This window comes from Marmota marmota, unplaced genomic scaffold, assembly GCF_001458135.2.
Source record: "Marmota marmota marmota unplaced genomic scaffold, marMar, whole genome shotgun sequence".
In the NCBI taxonomy this organism is placed as follows: domain Eukaryota; kingdom Metazoa; phylum Chordata; class Mammalia; order Rodentia; family Sciuridae; genus Marmota; species Marmota marmota.
This window is the reverse complement of record NW_026000101.1, coordinates 3,442,266-3,459,894: the sequence shown is the minus strand read 5'-3', so window position 1 is coordinate 3,459,894 and position 17,629 is coordinate 3,442,266. Positions and strand designations below refer to the sequence as shown.

At 36.4% G+C, this 17,629-nt stretch overlaps 1 protein-coding gene and 1 long non-coding RNA gene across 2 annotated transcripts in view; one reads left to right on the top strand and one right to left on the bottom strand.

Moving 5' to 3' along the window:
- Svep1 (sushi, von Willebrand factor type A, EGF and pentraxin domain containing 1) overlaps nucleotides 1-17,629 on the bottom strand; it is a 169,542-nt gene that overhangs the window by 142,140 nt on the left and 9,773 nt on the right. Inside the window, 1 exon segment of the mRNA XM_048783107.1 lies at nucleotides 1,606-1,886. Within this exon segment, the coding sequence (XP_048639064.1) occupies nucleotides 1,606-1,886 (281 nt within the window).
- LOC125610668 lies at nucleotides 3,662-16,859 on the top strand. Its single transcript, XR_007340662.1, has 4 exons — nucleotides 3,662-7,359; nucleotides 11,990-12,074; nucleotides 14,786-14,865; nucleotides 16,445-16,859. It is a non-coding gene; the product is annotated as an uncharacterized LOC125610668 (long non-coding RNA).

Below are 17,629 nucleotides of genomic sequence, written 5' to 3'. Positions count from 1 at the left end.
ATAACACTGGTTTCTAACAACACCTATGACCTCATGCCCTCATCTAGTCACAGCCACTGTTTCCAAGTGCAGCTGCCCTATTCTCCCACCTAACACATTGCTTTCCCTGAAGAAAAGGAGAAACAAAGGTCATCACAGTCTCAGGATTCCTGCCATGTGCCAGATAAAATAAATAACTAGGTGAAGTTTAAGTATTTTGTTTTAATCCTCTGAAAAAAAATTATGTGGTACATACTATAATATTCTCCATTTTTGATAGGATATAAAATTGAAGCTCACAGTTGTTATATAAATTGCCCAAGATAAAGAATTATTAATTAATCAATATTGATATTTAATAAGTAATAACTAAGACATAATTACAATGGATAGTTTTGGAGCCAGCAGTAACTTTCTAATAACTTTGTATGTACTAATGCATTTATTTCTTATGACAAATCTATGAAGTATGCATTGTCTCATTACCTATATTCTAATAATAAGAAACCTAAGAAGTGTAGAACATAGACACTGTCAAAAACCAGTTAGCCAGCAGGTGACAAAACAGGAATTCAAATCCAGGCACACTAGACTTTTCAGACTTCACCCTTAAAATCTAGACTTCATTAAGTCATAGGCTCAGAATTTAAATACAAACTTCTTTACTTCCAAGCCTATTTTCCTGCTGCTTCTAAACCCTGACCCAATCTTGGCCCATTTCACTGAGATTCTAGTTTCCAAAATCTTTTGCCAGTGTCCTCTCTCAGAGAGGTTTTTTTGTTTTGTTTTGTTTAAATAACTACCGCTACAGCCTGAAATTGCACCACAGTAGGCTCACCTGCTTATTATGAGCATCATTAATTGGCTGGAATCTTGTGTGGCCCTGGTTTTCCCCTGAAATGGGACCTGTATATGGACACCTGCAAGGATCAAGCCTAATTTGCCACTTTGCCAGACACCCTGTCTTCTCTTTGCAGTCTGCATTCTCATCTCCTGGCTCACCAAGACACATGCCCATACGATGACGGGAACGTTCATCTAACTCCTCTTATACAACTGCACATTCTTGTACACGGTGTACAAAGAACTCTAATGAGGGCATTTGCTGATTTTCTTCCCTTTTAGGGTTGACCACAATTAAGCTTATACAAAAACATATTTATCTTCAAATTGTCAGGGCAAGAAATATGTGTTTAGTATTCATCGTCCCTATATCTTCATGTGTATTCCTGGAAACATTCTTTTGAGATTCACTGTGCAAGTCTCTGAATGTTTACTTCATCTGTCCAGATAACTGCAAATGAGATCTAAGTCAAGACTTCCTACTCTGTGTGTGGCCTCCAAACACACCTCAGTTCATTCCACCAATGATTCTAATGGTTCTAGGTGGGAGCATATGGATATTCTAGTGAAAATATATCACAGCTGTTACGAAAGAAAACAAAACAAGTTCTCTTGTTGCAAGTTCAGAATGTCGTCTCTATGAAGTTCAGCACAACTTGTGATAGCCAAAGCACACATGGGCATCACGCTCAGCAAGAACCTTAGAAGGGTTTGATATAACATCAGGCAGTGATAGGGAAACCCCACTTAAAGGCACCTTTGTTAGACATTAGGCTCCATTACCTTCATGCAATGCCCGGCGTGCTAAAGCCTCAAATTCTTCAAAACTGTGAAGCAGGTAGCAGTGTTCCTCCTTCGGGGTGGAAGCCATATCATTGAGTTCCCGAATGTTTCCTTGCCATATGCCAAAAGTGAAGATCTCCACACCAAAATCTCTCAGTGATGCTGCAATTGGCCTGGGATCTCCTCCATTGGAATATCCATCAGTGATGAGAAATATAACTTTGGTGGAGTTTTCTCTGGAATGACTAAGAATTTTCTGTAAAGAAACAGGGAGCATCAGTCTGAGATTGCATTATGTTGCTCACTACGTGCTCCCTCCTTATGGAAGAGCACACTCGAGAAGATCATTAGCATTTCACATCTTGGAGGAAGGGAAGCCCTGCTCAGTGAGAGTAAAACCAAAACAGACCCAGCCCAGAGTCTACCACGGTCTTCCACAGAAACACAATACACCACAGAAGTTTAGATGTATCATCATCATCCTCTCTATGGAGCTCACTGATGAAGAGCAACAAGTGTTTATGGGATGAATTTTTAAATGAATGTTATTATTTATTGTTAGGCTGTCTTTTATTGATTTTCCAGGCTCTCATAATATATCAATCAAATCTGAGTCCTAGTATTTCTCTCTATGTCTACTTCTCTATGCATCCATCTAAACCTCTGTATGATGAACCCTTAAAGCCTAATGGGAAGAAATTTTAGCAGAGTGTCTTTTCCAGAGTTAATAATGGCTGACCTTCTTCTATATTTGTTTTTCCATTGCTCCTTCAAAAATGTAGAATGGATTCAATACTCCATCTCTTCTGGACCACCCAGTATTAGCATAAAATCCGCTGTTTTTGGCGGTGTCCTATCTTCATGAGAAAACATTGATTCACTAAATCCTACCCTGGGCTTTATTATTTTAGGACAAGTGAATTCTGTTTTACAATATTATATGCTATTCCTTCTCCACAGATGGAAGGGAAAAAAAATCCTTTTAAACCGGCATTCTATTTATTGCCACTGTGTTCTGTAACATCAAACCATAAAGGCTGAGAGCTCCAGAGGTGATTCTGGTATTGTTTCCAATTCATCTTTGATGATTTTCATTAGAATTGGGTAGGAAAGGTAAAGAAGTGCCAGGGTGTGTTTTCTGGCAATTGCTTAGAAGGCATTCATGTTTATTAGATAGTAATTCAAGAAACTCTGCATGTTTTCCAGTAGCTAGACAGGAAGAGCAACAATTGTATCCTAAGTTTTATAGAAATTAAAAAAGAGGTACTGTAACTTAACAATAAGTCTGATTCAATTCACTTCAGGGGCCAGACTCACTATAGGATCCAGATTCCCTCAGATTGTACAATTCACATCTGTAGAAAGCAATTTCCTTTTGTATACACTCAATATTAAGTATTATAATTCAATAAGCCTTACTTGAAATTTCATTTGTGTCTGTGAGTTATAGTTAAAGATGTTAAACTTGAACTTAAAATAAATTAAACAAAAAGTGACTCCAGAAAACATCTGGAAAGCCAGCAGTTTGACAAGAGGTATTCAAACACTTCATCCCGCTCCTTCTATAAAACCAAGTGAGATCCAGGAAACAGCACAGATGGGAACATGGTGAAGATGGGCACAGAGGGCAGTTTGTGTGACAGAATAATGTGCAAGATGTCAAAGGACAGCCCCTCAATATGGAAACAAGGGGCCCAGTCAACAGTTTCACGTCTTAGTTTTCAGAGTTTAAAAAGATATCTTTTGATGAAGGACAGGATTTGGGATAAATTCTTGATAAATATGAGATTTTTCTACCCTTGAGACAAGAAATGAATCTCTGAGGACAGGGAGAGTGAAAGAATTAGAGAACAAGAGATGTCAGACATTGCTGTGAGGTCTTGAATTCTCCACCAATTTCTCCAACTCCCAACTCAGTCAAGAAGAAGGGGTGATCACTAAACAACCCCCTAGGCATAGGGATTCATAGGTCCTCTGTCTATTGGGATATTCAGGTACTGGCTGTCCCACAGTAGTGCCCTTGATCATGATGACATGGGACAATGCAGTACAACTATGTGGGTGTTAAAGGAGAGAGGACCTGATGAGTCCTCCATATTCCTAAAGGGGTATAGAAGGGAGAAAGCCAACACCATATTAAGATCCATGTGTTCGGCAAGGGATGGCGCCATGGACCATGTGAGCCAAAGCCAGATGGAGATGTATCTCTCTCTGGTCACATAAGTATGAAGATGTCCAAGGAGTCCTAGGGGCACCAAAGGTCTACAAAACTAACCAACAAATGTGCCAATGTCCAACGACCAGTGATGAGACAATTGTACACCATAGAAGACGGAAGTGCAGAACATGTCAGTGCTGAGAGGAGAGCACCCCCGAAGCAGCTCTGCATAAGCACCAGGGCTTTCACTTGACTTTGGGGAGGAAGAGAAAGAATCCTGAATGTGACTCAGTTTATAAAAGTATTTGAGAAACTGATTTTTGAACCTTCTTGCAAATATCTAGAGTTTTCGTCATCAGGTGTATTAGAGTTTCAAAGTGTAACATCAGGAAAATAGAGATTTTTTTTTTTTATAAAAATTGTTCAACAGCAGATAGTGACATATTTTATCTTTTATACACAACATCTATTCCTGATTGAACCTTGGCATATCTTGAAAGGTAGGTAGAGAATATCTTTTGGAACACTGCTTTCTCACATTTTACAAGGAAGAATATCAGGGATGGAAGAGAAAGAGATCACTTTACATAACACCTTTGTGTTAAAGACACTCAAAGATATTCAGAAGTGGTAGGCCCAGAATGTCAAGGGCAAGAACAGCTTCAATGAAGGCCTGGGCTTCTCCCCAAATGTGATTTCCTTGAAGGCAGTTATTTTTATCCATTTTTTTTCAATTCCTCAATATCCAGAATCTAGAGTACTGCCTAACAAAGAGAAAATGGTCAATAAATATCTGTCCATAAAGAGAAACCTATACCTCAGCAGTTTTTCCAGCTGCTGGGTCAAAATCTTGTAATAATCCTTACCTCCTGTATCTTGCTTTAGAAAACTTCCCCCCACAATTTGCTAAGATATTCACTTGTATATTAAATGAATATTTAATTTTTAAAAATTCCTAAATCCACAGTTTTTTTCCCCCTTTGGTATTTATTTTACCTTTATTTTTATTCATCGGGATAAGTAATTTTTGCAAAATGATTTACTGATTTATTCTTTTTTTCCTTGGTTGTAGTCTCTCCATTCTGTTTTTTTTTAACCTACTTGTCTGTTCTCGGCCAATATCACATGTTTTCAGGTGCTATAGCTTCATAGTATTTTTTTTTTTTCATATCTGGTAAAGAAAATACTCATCTTTTTTTTTTCTCTCTCTCAAAATGTTTGTGGTTTACCTTAAAATGCTTCTTTTCCAATTGAGCTTGAGAATTGTCTTATAACATTCTTCATTAAAATTTTCCTATCTCATCATTTGACCCAATAACCCACTTCTAGGAATCCATTCCAAAGACACATTGGAACATATCCACAAAAACAGGAGCAAGGACCAGCCTCAGTAGAAAGAAGCATCTTTAAAGCCCTGATGATAGTCCCCAAATGTCCTGCCCACCAGAAGGAGCCAGGAATTCTTGAAGAAATGGTTTATTTCAGGTTCAGGTGAGAAATGGACAACATGAGCTTCAACAGCCTTTCATGACAGAAAGCCAAGAATCTATTAAAAGACTTAATCCAGGGTTGACCAGAGAGGCCAGGAACTAGCCAGAAGAGGCTCCTCTGTATATACGTGTATGTATATATGTGTTTACATTTTTAGTTAGTATACATTGGGGTGGGGAGACCTATAATATAAACAACAATCAGAATGAACCTAAATACACACACACTCACACATATATTTGTTTTTTTTTCATTCAGTACCATCTCTGGGTAAAAGTCCAATGATCTGATATGGAGGACATGAAGTAAGACGTTATTTAATTTGTATTTGAAATTATCCTTTTCCATATTCCAAGGGTAAGTCCCAGTTTTAATACTCTAAGATGTGCAAGCTGTGCTTCTGTGTCCTTGTTCTTGACTAAATGATGAATTCTTTTTCCTTCTAGCTGCTCCACTCAGCAGGCGTAATCTCACCTCCATGGACATTCTACATTCCTCTTGTGCTTACCGTGAATTACGTCTCTTCTACAAGGTCATGGGAGTTAACAGTCATCAAGACACAAGTGAGACTAATAATGGAAAGGAGAAGAGGGGGGAAATGTGAAATTTCTTTTTAACAAGGTATTTCAGCAATACTGAGAACAAAATCCAGGTTCTTGTGCAGGCTAGGTGAGTACTCTCCCCCTGAGCTACATCCCTAGCTCCTTTCCCTTAAATTTCATTTTGAGACAGCGTCTCACTAAGTTGCTGAAGCTGACTTTGATCTTGCAATCCTCCTGCCTCACCCTGCTGAGTAGCTGGGGTTACAGGCATAGGCTACCATGCCTGGCTTTCAGTATAGTATTCTTGATAGTGTCTGGCAAAGAGTATGTGCTCATAAATATCTATTTGATGAGTGAATTAATGAAAAAATGGAGTGCATCAACTCTTAGACACTGGAGAGAGTTAGTTGAGTGAATTGGTCTGCAGAGAATAGTAGTTTACCTTAAAAGAAACATTTTCAGGTAAACCACATTTTAAGGTAAACTACTATTCTGTGTGTGCCTGTGTGTGTGATGTTTCACATAGTTGTATATAAGAAAGGTAAAATTTTCTTTTTGTGCCTTTATTGTACTTCTGAAATAAATGCTCTCTTGGAATATGAATCTTAGCTCTCAATAACATTCCTTAGCATCCAAGTTAGGATTAAACAGAGACTTCTTCCTGTACTATACATTATACACAGAACACTCCAAGCTGTGATTCTATTTTCCTTCCCTTCTTACAGAGAACTGGTAAGTATTTACAGGAACCATTAGATCTGTTGGCAAAACAGATATATTAAGCTTAAAATAGCAAGAAGAATGGCAGGACTAGTAGTTCAAGCAAAGAATTACACAAGATCTGGGTTTGGAATGTTCTTTAAAGATAGGGGAGGGGTGGATGATTTACTGAAAATAATTCACAGTCCCCCCAACTTTGTGCTTCATCATGCTTGAATAAAAACATAATCCAATAAGGACATTTTTTTATACCAAGACTGAAGAAGTAAATGGTTCTGTGGTAATGTCTGTGGAACGGGGTACAAGCTTGGCACTTTTCTTTCCAGTGTTCCTGAAATTGTTTACATCATCTGGTATCCTTGCTGAGGCATTTCAGAAACAGCAATTTTCTGGTTCAGAATAGTGAATGAGGCAAATGCTTTGCTGGCAAAGAAAAATTCAACATGGACTTTGTATGGCAAAAGGTTATCACCATCTGTATTGTATCAAGTCCCTGATGAGCTTGTATAAATATCTGGCAGGGGAGTAAGCTTCCCGAGTCCAGCAAAAGTCATTAGAATGATAAAAATGCAGGATTGTGTAACAGCGTTCTAACAACGGAGATCCATCACCATTACACAAGACTGTACCTCCACCCCCACCCCGAGTCAGGCCACAAGAGAGCTGTTTTGAAAAATGGTCTTAAAAGAAAGTCAGAGGTCACAACCAGTCTGGAATGGGGACAGGATTTGCTCTTGGCCTGCAATAATTAAACTCCATGCAGATAGACTATCAACTACGACATGGCCTTAGCTGCGGTTGTCCATTGTCACCAGTCTTGATGAGGAATACTAACTAGAGAAGGTAACTAGCTATCTTTTACAGAATTTGTTACTGTGACCTAATATCCACTGAAATCCTTTCAAGCTACTTACCAAGGAGCAGAAAATCAGTAAATGAACTATTCCAACTTATTTTCACATATTCTTTTCTTTGTTAGGAAATGTTAAGGACAAGCGAGGCATCAGAACTTACAATACTTTCCTCACCTTTCCCATTCTAGAATTTCACTAATCTTCATCTGTTACCATAGTTAATGTTTTAATTTGAATATTTATGTTTTTCAATTCAAGAGAGATTCATTGTTTTATATTTTTTAAAAATTATTTATGGAAAAAAGAAGTTAATCCTACTTTCTTTTGGATCTGGTAGCAATATCTCAAGCTTTTCTTCCATGTCTGTGTTGGTTTTGTGGAAGGGTATTTTCTTCCCTTCTACTTCTGGTTTAGAATTACTCTTGGTATTGAACTTTATTTTTCCTGTTATAATATTTCTCTATCTTGTTGGGTTCCTCTCTTTATTCCTTCCAGTTTTTGGCCAGTTTTGTTTTAATTTCAGTTTGTTGTCTATCCCCTTATTTCTCATCTCCAGTTCAGTGTTTTATTTATTCATGTCAAGTGCGTGTAATTAATGCTTTCTAGGAATTAGTTCTGCTTTTCAGAGTGAATTCTTATACTTTATCTTACATTCTATATTTTATCAAACAGAAATATTCAAAGAAATCAAATAGAGTGGAAGGTTTTTCTTTCTTTTCCTTCTGTTTTTCTTCATCCACGAATAAATAAGTATAGCCAAAGTGTTTGCAGCAAATGATAAATAAGCGAGTAAAATAAGTGTTGGAACCCATGAGTGTAAAATGTGCTATCTATTATGATTATTAAAACGAACTGATAACTTACCCAAATGATCAGCAAAAGAAGTTAAAAATAAGCCACATGCTATGTTTGTTTAAAGAAGAGGGCTCAGGTCAACACTGTCCAACAGAACTTTCTGGGATGATTGACAGATTATCTATTAAGCTCAATACAGTGGTCACTTGCCACATGTGACTATGGAGCATTTGAAACAAGTCTGTTGCAAATGAAGGACTAAATTCATAATTTTATTTAATAATTTTAATTAATTTAGATTTAAGTAGACAAATGTGGCTAGTGGCTAGAAGACTGCATAGTGTAGGTCAAGATCATAGTAGCCTCATACTCAGATTAAAAAAAAATATGTCTAGAGAAGGCCTATGAAAATATTCTGTAAATCCAATAAATGCAAAATCAATTTGAGGATTTAGAAGAGGACATCATTTAATACTGAAATAGGAAGAAAATAAGCATGATGAAATGATGCTTGTATCACTAGAATTTAGAAATTCAGAGCCTCTATGAAAACAAGAACTGAAATCCACAGAAAGAGAATAGGCTAAGATGAAAAGAGAGATGTACACGAGAGAAGAATTTCATAAGAAAGTAATGCAGGGAAACTCAAAATAGAGTGAACAACTTGGAAATCCACATTGTTCATAAGAGACAAAACGTCAGAAATGCAAACCATAAAAGTTAGCCAAAATTTTAGTATAGAAAGTTGCTGACCAATCTCACTGACAAACGTAATTCCAAATAAATACCATCAAATTGAATTCAAATAATATTCAAATACCTTTCCCTTTTATATGATAAAGCTTATTTCTCAAACTGGATTAAAATGACTAAGTCTAACTTTACAACACAATCATTGGAACACAATTATTGTCCTAATGTAAAAAAGGTTAATAACCCAAAATGCTAGGGTTTTTTTTGCTGGGGGTGCCTACTAGGGATTGAACTTAGGGGCACTTGACCATTAAGCCACATCCCCATCCCTATTTTGTATTCTATTTAGAGACAGGATCTCACTGAGTTGCTTAGCACCTTGCTTTTGCTGAGGCTGGCTTTGAACGTGGGATCCTACTGTCTAAGCCTCCTGAGCCCCTGGGATTACAGGCATGCACCACCACACCTGGCCCCAAATGCTAGGTTTTTTGGTAAACAAAAATATAGGAATAATATGATAAATTATCTTTATTAAAATAATGGAAGGCATGCTCAACTGTTTAAAAAAAAGACTATTTTCCAAGAATGCAAGGAATCTTCCAATATTATCTGCCTCTACCTTTTAGTAGTTATTCAGAATTTAGATAAAAGTTTGATCCTCTTTGAAACTTTTCTAAATTCTTCTAATGTGCATAAAATAAACCATTCTCATTGCTCCCATTCATGTTCCATTTCACCAAACCCATATAATTATAGTTAAGGCTATGTGTCTGACTATATCCCAACCTTGTTTGCAATGAACTCTCTTGCGGGACAGGATCTTAACCCTTATGCTATTGATGATAAAAATGACTATGAAACCAGTGAATGAACAAATAAACAAATGCCACCATTTTCATTAGCTATCTGTCCAACATACAGAATAAAAAAATAAATTCGGGTCCAAAAATTGTGGTTAAGGTAAATTTTGTTCTGCAATCATGAAATGAAAACTCATAAATATCACATATATACTTATTTCATCAAATCCGTATTGAATCACTATTGTATGCCAGGTGCTATGCTAGGAACCTCTAGTTGCATTATTTGATGATACAAAAGAGACATTAACTGAAACCAAACAAACAAAACAACGTCAAAACTATAAGTGGGAAGTGTGCTCTTCAGTAACTGAGCTTTCCCATTTATCTTGTAATTTCAAATGAAAGATGTTTAATGTGTCTCATTTATTTTAAGTATTTACTCAGGCTTCATAGACTGAAATTCTAGAAGGGGAAAAAATGTTGGCTTGAGTAACATTTAGGCTATTTATGACAGGCGAGCCAAATCAGAGAACCAGAGGGTCAAAGAGGAACTTAGTCTCAGATTTATAGTTACAGAGTTCTTCCACCCACATACATGCTTTAGTTATTAAACATGGACATAGATCATTTTGAAATGCACCCATAGGTACAGTATATCAAATTGGAAAATGGTGTGCACAGGAGTTAATGAGTAGCAGACTGAATCCAGACTGTAAAAAACAAAACAAAACAAAACAACAACAAAAAAAACAATAGAACAACACGCAAGGACCAAACAAATTTCCATTCATGCCAACTTTCACCATCCATTCTCTAAAACCACGGGGAATCAAGAAAATCTGGATAGCAAAGTCAAGTCATCAGAATCCAAATGAAACTATGATGCCAAATGACATATCAATCTTAAAAAAGCAAATCACTAATTTGCTACCAATAAAAACCAAATTAAACTCTATTATTAATATCATTATAAATAACTTTATGAAATAATTTCAGTTGACATGTTAAATCTTACACAATATGACCAGCTAGCATTTAGCTCTCAGAGTCAAAGACATGGTTCATGTGCCTCACATCAAGAGATTAAAGGAGAAAGTAAATAAGATAATCCCAAATTGTACAAATATCATTTGGTATCTGGACATCTGTTTATGATTTTGCAAATAAATTAGGCAAAGAGTAGTATTACTTAATATAAAATAGCATTATCATAAAACAATGGCCAAAATCATGCTTGAAGTATCTGAAGTATCTGTGTAAAATTCAAGAACAAGGCAGGTAGCCCATCACTTCAATGTAAGAGTACTATCAATATAATAAGGCAAGAACCACATGTAAGTATCATAAAAAACTAATCATATTTCAGATAAAAGAGAATTAAATTGAAAGAAATAGAAAGGTATTGAGAAAGATTTATGTATAAGACTATTTTAACTATACAATTTTATAGTAATAAGTGATTACTAAGAGATTTAAAATATGTCTATGCAATAACAAATACTTGAAAAATAACTTTACAAGAACTTCCTTAAATGGGAACATTTTCAATATGCAACTTTAAAAATTATAGAGCATGCCTTTTCTTCTTACCACCTATAATTATATATGTCTTCACACACACATATATAAAAGGGTAAAAAACAAAAATTTTACCTAAAACTATTAATATTATTTTCATAGTAATAAAAAGAAGCAAAGGGTATTTTTAGATACTTGCAAATGGAAATTAGTAAAGACTTGAATGGTTATCCATGAATTAAAGGTATTTACCATTTTAAGATAAAAATTTACATACCTTAACCACAAATGGCTGTCTCTAAGGGTTGAATACCCACTTAACTGGTTTAAGCAAAGTGGGAGATTTCCTGGAAGCATGTAAGAATATGTCTCTCAAGATGAGGATTGGCCTCCGGTGAGATTGGAACAAGGAAAAAGAAGTCAGAAGAGACTATTGTGTACACTCCTTTCAACCTTCCACCTATTCTCTTCTGGATCACATAGTATGTTATCTCAGCTTCTCTCATGTCTAAAAAATACATTTTTAGTTGTTGACAGACCTTTATTTTGTCTACTTATTTATATGCAGTGCTGAGAATTGAACCCAGTGCCTCACACATGCTAGGCAAGCGCTCTACCACTGAGCCACACCCCCAGCCTTCTCTCTGTGTATCTTTATTCACTCTCCTTAAATTGGTGGGATTTCTATTGTTCTCTATGCACAGTTCTAACTGCATATCCTAGCTACTGGTTAAAAAAAAAAAAAACACCCTAAAACAAAACAAAAATTTACTCTCTCTAAGCTCCTTATGCCCTAATCAAAATTGCTAGGAGGAAGACTATAGAGGATCTATCTCAACTTCTGGATTGGGACTCTCAATCTAAACAGAATCATTAGAAAAGAAATGTGATTAAGGTATGTATTTTTGTCTATCTTATTATGAGATATTTTAATGACCATGAAGGAGAAACTTAGCAGGAGCTTAGAGTATGTGAAGGACACATAAAATCTAACTATTGTATTAGAAATATTTAGGCTTTAGAAACAACCCAACTCTAGAACAGTTTTAAAAAGCCAAATATATTTCAAACTAAATCTACTGACACATAGCGGATTAAATGGGATGCAGTTGAAGGGAGATTTTAAGTCCATGAACTTGTTGTGTATTTTATTTGTCATCTTAGGTTTATCAAAAGAATGCATTTATTTTGTGACACTTATTAACATTCCAAATGATATTTGAAAATTTTGGTTTTTTTCTTTCTTTTTTGTATTGTTTGTATGAAGAATCACATCAACCATTAGAGAGTGAAGGATTCTGTTTATATCTTTAAAAAACTGAAGTAAAACACTAAATGATTTAAGGTTGAGTTTTGTTCACAAATTAGAAGATTTATTACAGTTTGAGCATCTCTAATTCAAGAATACAAAATCCAAATGCTACAAAACTGAAATTTTTTGAGCATCAACCTGATGCCAGAAGGGGAAAATTTCTTGCAATTAAACTTCATTTTATGCACAAAATTATTTAATATATTGTATAAAATCAACTTCAGTCTATGTATATGAGATGTATTTAAAATGTACGTGAATTTCATGTTTAGAATTGAGTCCTATCTCCAATACATCTCTTTATATATACTCAAATATTCAAAAATCAAAAAATCAAAACCTCTTCTAATCCCAAGCATTTTGGATAAGGAATATTCAAACTGTGTATGTATTTAAATTATCAGTAAATGATCGTAGTGATACATACATTTTCATTCAAAGGTGTTGACTTTTACTATTGTTTCAAATATAGTATAATCTGGTAGATTAAACAATTCATAAATAGTTACCTGTTTGCTTTTTTCTGACAGTTATCTTTAAATATGCATTGAATATACACCTAGTTCATTACCTACAGTACTTGAATAGTTTTCTAAATATTGATGATCATAAAGCTGATTGTTAAAGCAAGTTTTTTTTTAACCTGAAAAAACTAAAATAGTCAAAATGGATTTGTTTGTTTGTTTGTATGTGAAATAGAATGGCATATTAAAAAGCAGAAAGATGTACAGAAATTGGATATCCCAGATTAGGATAAATTGAATTTAATTGGAAGACTAAGTTTTTGAACTGAGATTTGGCATATACATTTATAAACTCAAATTTAGGTTTAGGTTGTGTGATTGAGAGTGGACCTTAAGGCACCTAGGACTAAAACTGTGGTTGTTTTTGCTTAAGTCATATTTTCATTTTCATAAAGGGTACAAGTTAGTGCTAAACTCGGATAAGGTAAACCCAAGTATTCAGAGTTAGATAAATGGGGAAGATGAGGAAGATATCTTGCAATTAGGAGATCTGCTTTCCTACTGACTCCATGGCTTGGTCTCTGCCATAAAAGAAGGGCAACTGTTAAGATGCACTGGGTGGGAGATGCTAGCTGATGCAGCTATACCATGAGAACGACACCAGAGAAACAATTCCCTGGAATGAAATGGGGAGGTGATCACCTGAGATTATCAGGCACCCTTATACAGTATCCATTCAAATGACAATTTCCAAATGTTCCCTCCTCTCAGTCCCATGTCTGCTCTAGTCTGTCTTCTGTCACACACATATCTAAGTCCCTCTCAAAGCCTGCTCTCTCAGCCTCAAGAGTTTACAGTGAACATTACTACGCTGTATGTGTCAGTGCATGCCTGCATGGAACAACACATCGTATACTGACAGTTTGGTGGTTAAGAATTTAGATTCTGGCTCTAACTGCCTGGATTTGAATTTTGGTTATTCAGTTGAGCAGAAGTGTGACCTTGAAGTAATTTACTTTGGTTTTCTATGCCATAAGTACTCTGGGGATAATAATAACCTGAGGAGGTCTTTGTTTTTGTGAGAATTTAATGACTTCATACAGAGAAAGTGCTTGAGCAGAGCTTGGCAAGGGGTAATCCTGTCACCATTTGCCATGAGTCATCAAAGGAACTATTAGTCTTTTGCTAGACTAGGTCTATCACGTAGATACAACAATTACAGAGTAACCAACATTTCATTCAGGCCTGTGTATGAAAGCCAGGAAATCATGCTTGTGAAACCTGACAAGAGAGTAGAGGGGACTGGGGAAAATTGTGACTCTAAGACCAATAACTGTACAATTCCACAGGAGCCAACAAGGACTTTGTGATGCCCTGGGCAGAGGAGTAGAAAAAATAGCTACCTTTGCTGTTATGAGGACTCTAAGAGTAGTTAAAGGATGGTGACTGGAGAGGGGATATGGGGCCCAAAGCTCAGAACGACAGATTCCCTCTGATTCATTAGGTAGGCTTCTCTCCAGGGGAGCTGTAGAGTTTGCTTCCTGGACCAGATTTTAGAGGAAAAACACACAGATCCACACCTGTCTGAGATTCTCCACAAATCTCAGACAGGTGTGGGAATTTGGTCTGAAATGTGAATTTGCTAAAATTCTCCTATGGTTTTGAAAAAAAAAATCAAGCATCCAGTATTCCATTGAGAAGCTATGACTATATTGATTTAGCGATTTGTAATAGAAGAAATCAGAGAAGCACAATACTATTCTTGATGTACTAAAATTAAAGATATATCTTTCCAAGAACTTCAAGGTAACAACGAATACCATTTTCTAGGTACTGTAGGAGATAGAAATTCAAATAAGACGTGATCTCAGTCCTCAATTAGAAGAGGAACAATAAGTGCTACAAGAGAGGTATGTACCATGAACCAGGGATCCCTATCATTTCCTTATCTAATAAAGTATCGTCCTACAGTATTTCTGCCATATTTTGGGAAAATATCAGGTGAGTACAGAATACTCTGCAAATTTCTGGAAAAGCACTCTACTATTAGGATTTTAGGCACCTTTATCTACTAAATTCTGATGTTAGATCTTTGTACTTGAAACTGTCTTGCTTCCTATCTGCAAGGGCAAGAGCTCATTGACGCCTCACCATAACCCAGACTTCTCATGCCAGCATCTGCACTTTGCTTGAGGGCTCTCCTAGGTGCCTGGAGACCACTCTGTCTACTTTTAGGGAATGAGGGAGTGATAGAGAATTCATGCCCAGCAGAGAGTGATCCTCCACTGACTGATTGAGGTAGTCTGTTAACACCTGAGATCTCTCACCCTTAAGTTGTAAAGCTTCTAGGGCTTGGATTCTCTACTGGCTCTCAGTGGAATGAGGCAGTGACTACCTTTTCATGTTGTCACATAACACCCTTTGCAGATGTTGATTTAACATATGGGTTTTTATTAATTAGGTTAGGCTCTTTATAAATAGCCTAAATTTTGGTATCATTATTGCCAGAAAATTCCAACAATAGCTTCCTGAAATCATCATTCTTGGAGCAACATTTGAAAGCCAAGTATGCATATTTTGAAAGAAAATGTGACTGAGAAGAGAGAAATCTTGGCTAGAAACAATACTGGGAAAAACACAAACACGCAAATAAAACTTGCTTAATTTCTTTGGAAGTCCATTTCAGATTCATTTGGAAAGATAAAGCCTACACAACCAGACTAAAATTGATGGAGCTACAGTCTACAGATGTAGCTAAACCAGTGTAGATCAAAATGGGACTAAGATGAAAGAGATGCCCAAAGAAAAATAATCACAAAAAACACTCTGGAGTGTGCCTGAATCCTCACCACTGCCCACAGCAAGTGAACACACCAACCCCTACTGCATAGGACAAAACTCACAATAAAAATGGAGCTTTGGAGCTAGAGAAGGAGAATTGACTATGGAAAAGGAGTTCTGAGAGGACACTATTTTATTTACATGAGAAAAAAAAGTAGGTAGTGGAAGACATCTTTCTTCCCTGAAAATGGTCTTTGATGAGCATTAACAGTGAGAATAAGAGAGTGACATAGCAACAGATCACTGCCCTTGACACGTGCGAAAAACCAAGGAGGGATACCATCTCCTGGCCTCTCAGCAAGGGGATGCTGTTATCTCCTCCATCTGTAGCCTTAACACCCGCTGCGTTCCATCTTGGCTATTGGGCTCCTCTCCTCAGAGAGCTCGCCAAGCAGCAGGAAAACTACTGTCACCCATTGCAGATTTTTGTGAGTCTGAATTCTCAACATCTCAGGTGAACTAGAGGGGAGGAGAGAACAGCTGAAGCAAACAATGAGGTCCAGAGGGTGGTATCCTGCAACCAGCACAATCTTCAAACCCAGATAGACTCACTTTCACAGCACTTGGCATTTGACAGAAAGATTAGAGTTGTTTTGTTTCTATTTTTAAATAACAAGCTAAAGCATCATTTTGTTTTTTTTAAAGCAGAGTTGCATTATGGCATAGAATGCAAAATGCTCATGAATATTTAAGATAAAGCTGAGAGTTACAAGGATTTTTATACTTGAGACCAGTCACTCCAATATGTGCCTCCAGATGCCCCAAAGTATGTTACCCTCCAATCACCTTCACCCAGGTAAGACAATGATATTTCACTTTCTAACAAGTTAGTCAAGTCCATTTGTAGCTAATTTTTCAAGTGCAGGAGAAATGAACATATTTAAATTGGCAAGTATACTACCACCTATGGATAACTACTCTAAATATTTTGGAGATTTTCTGCTCATTTTTTAAGTGCCTGTATTTCATGAAATTGGACTTACGTGATACAGCGTTTCATTGACTAATGATGAACACACAGTTTCGGTTCATTTAACATGACATTTATTCAATTTACTATGCTACTAAATAGTCTCTAAAATGTGGTTTTATTGACTACCACACATTGGTGTGGCTGGCATTATTTCATTAAATGCTCTTGAGTTGTTTGAACTTGGTATTGATTGTCCCTAGCCTCTATGTGGAGTGTCACCTATCAGTTACCCTTCTAGTATGTACCTTTACAGCCCTATGTCTCACTCTTCCCTTAGGGAGGAGGGGCTCCTTGGCTCTCACGCACTTTGTTCTTTGGTGGCCCAGAAAGAGCCTCAATTTTAGAGTAGTGGGCCCACACATAGGTGGCCTCCCAGAGCCCAGCACTACATGCTCCTGGAGTGGCAAGTCTGTCTGACTGTAAGAGTACCAGTAATAGGAAACTATGCACCTAAGCCATCGTCTCCATTATCTGGAAATGAGGTCATATTTAATTTTTCTGTTGTTATCATATAACTTAATTGAATCAGAACTCAGGGGAGGTAAAGAAAGGTGTAATTCACTGGGCCTTTCAAAACACAGCCATATTGTTTCTAAAAAAAAATCCAATTCCAGGTAATACTAAGATGGATATTCTTTTACAGGGATCTTTGCATCTTGGTTTGTGTTCTTATGAGACATGTTTTTGATTGATAAATACTTAATTTTAAGATTTCTACTCATTCTACAAACATACTGACAATTTACCATATGGTTCTAGAAACATGCTTCCAACTCTAAATATACAGGCAAATTGTGAATGCTTCATGAGCTTGGAGAAAAAAGCTCATTCCTCTTCTTTAAGAGAAAGCCCTTAAAGGC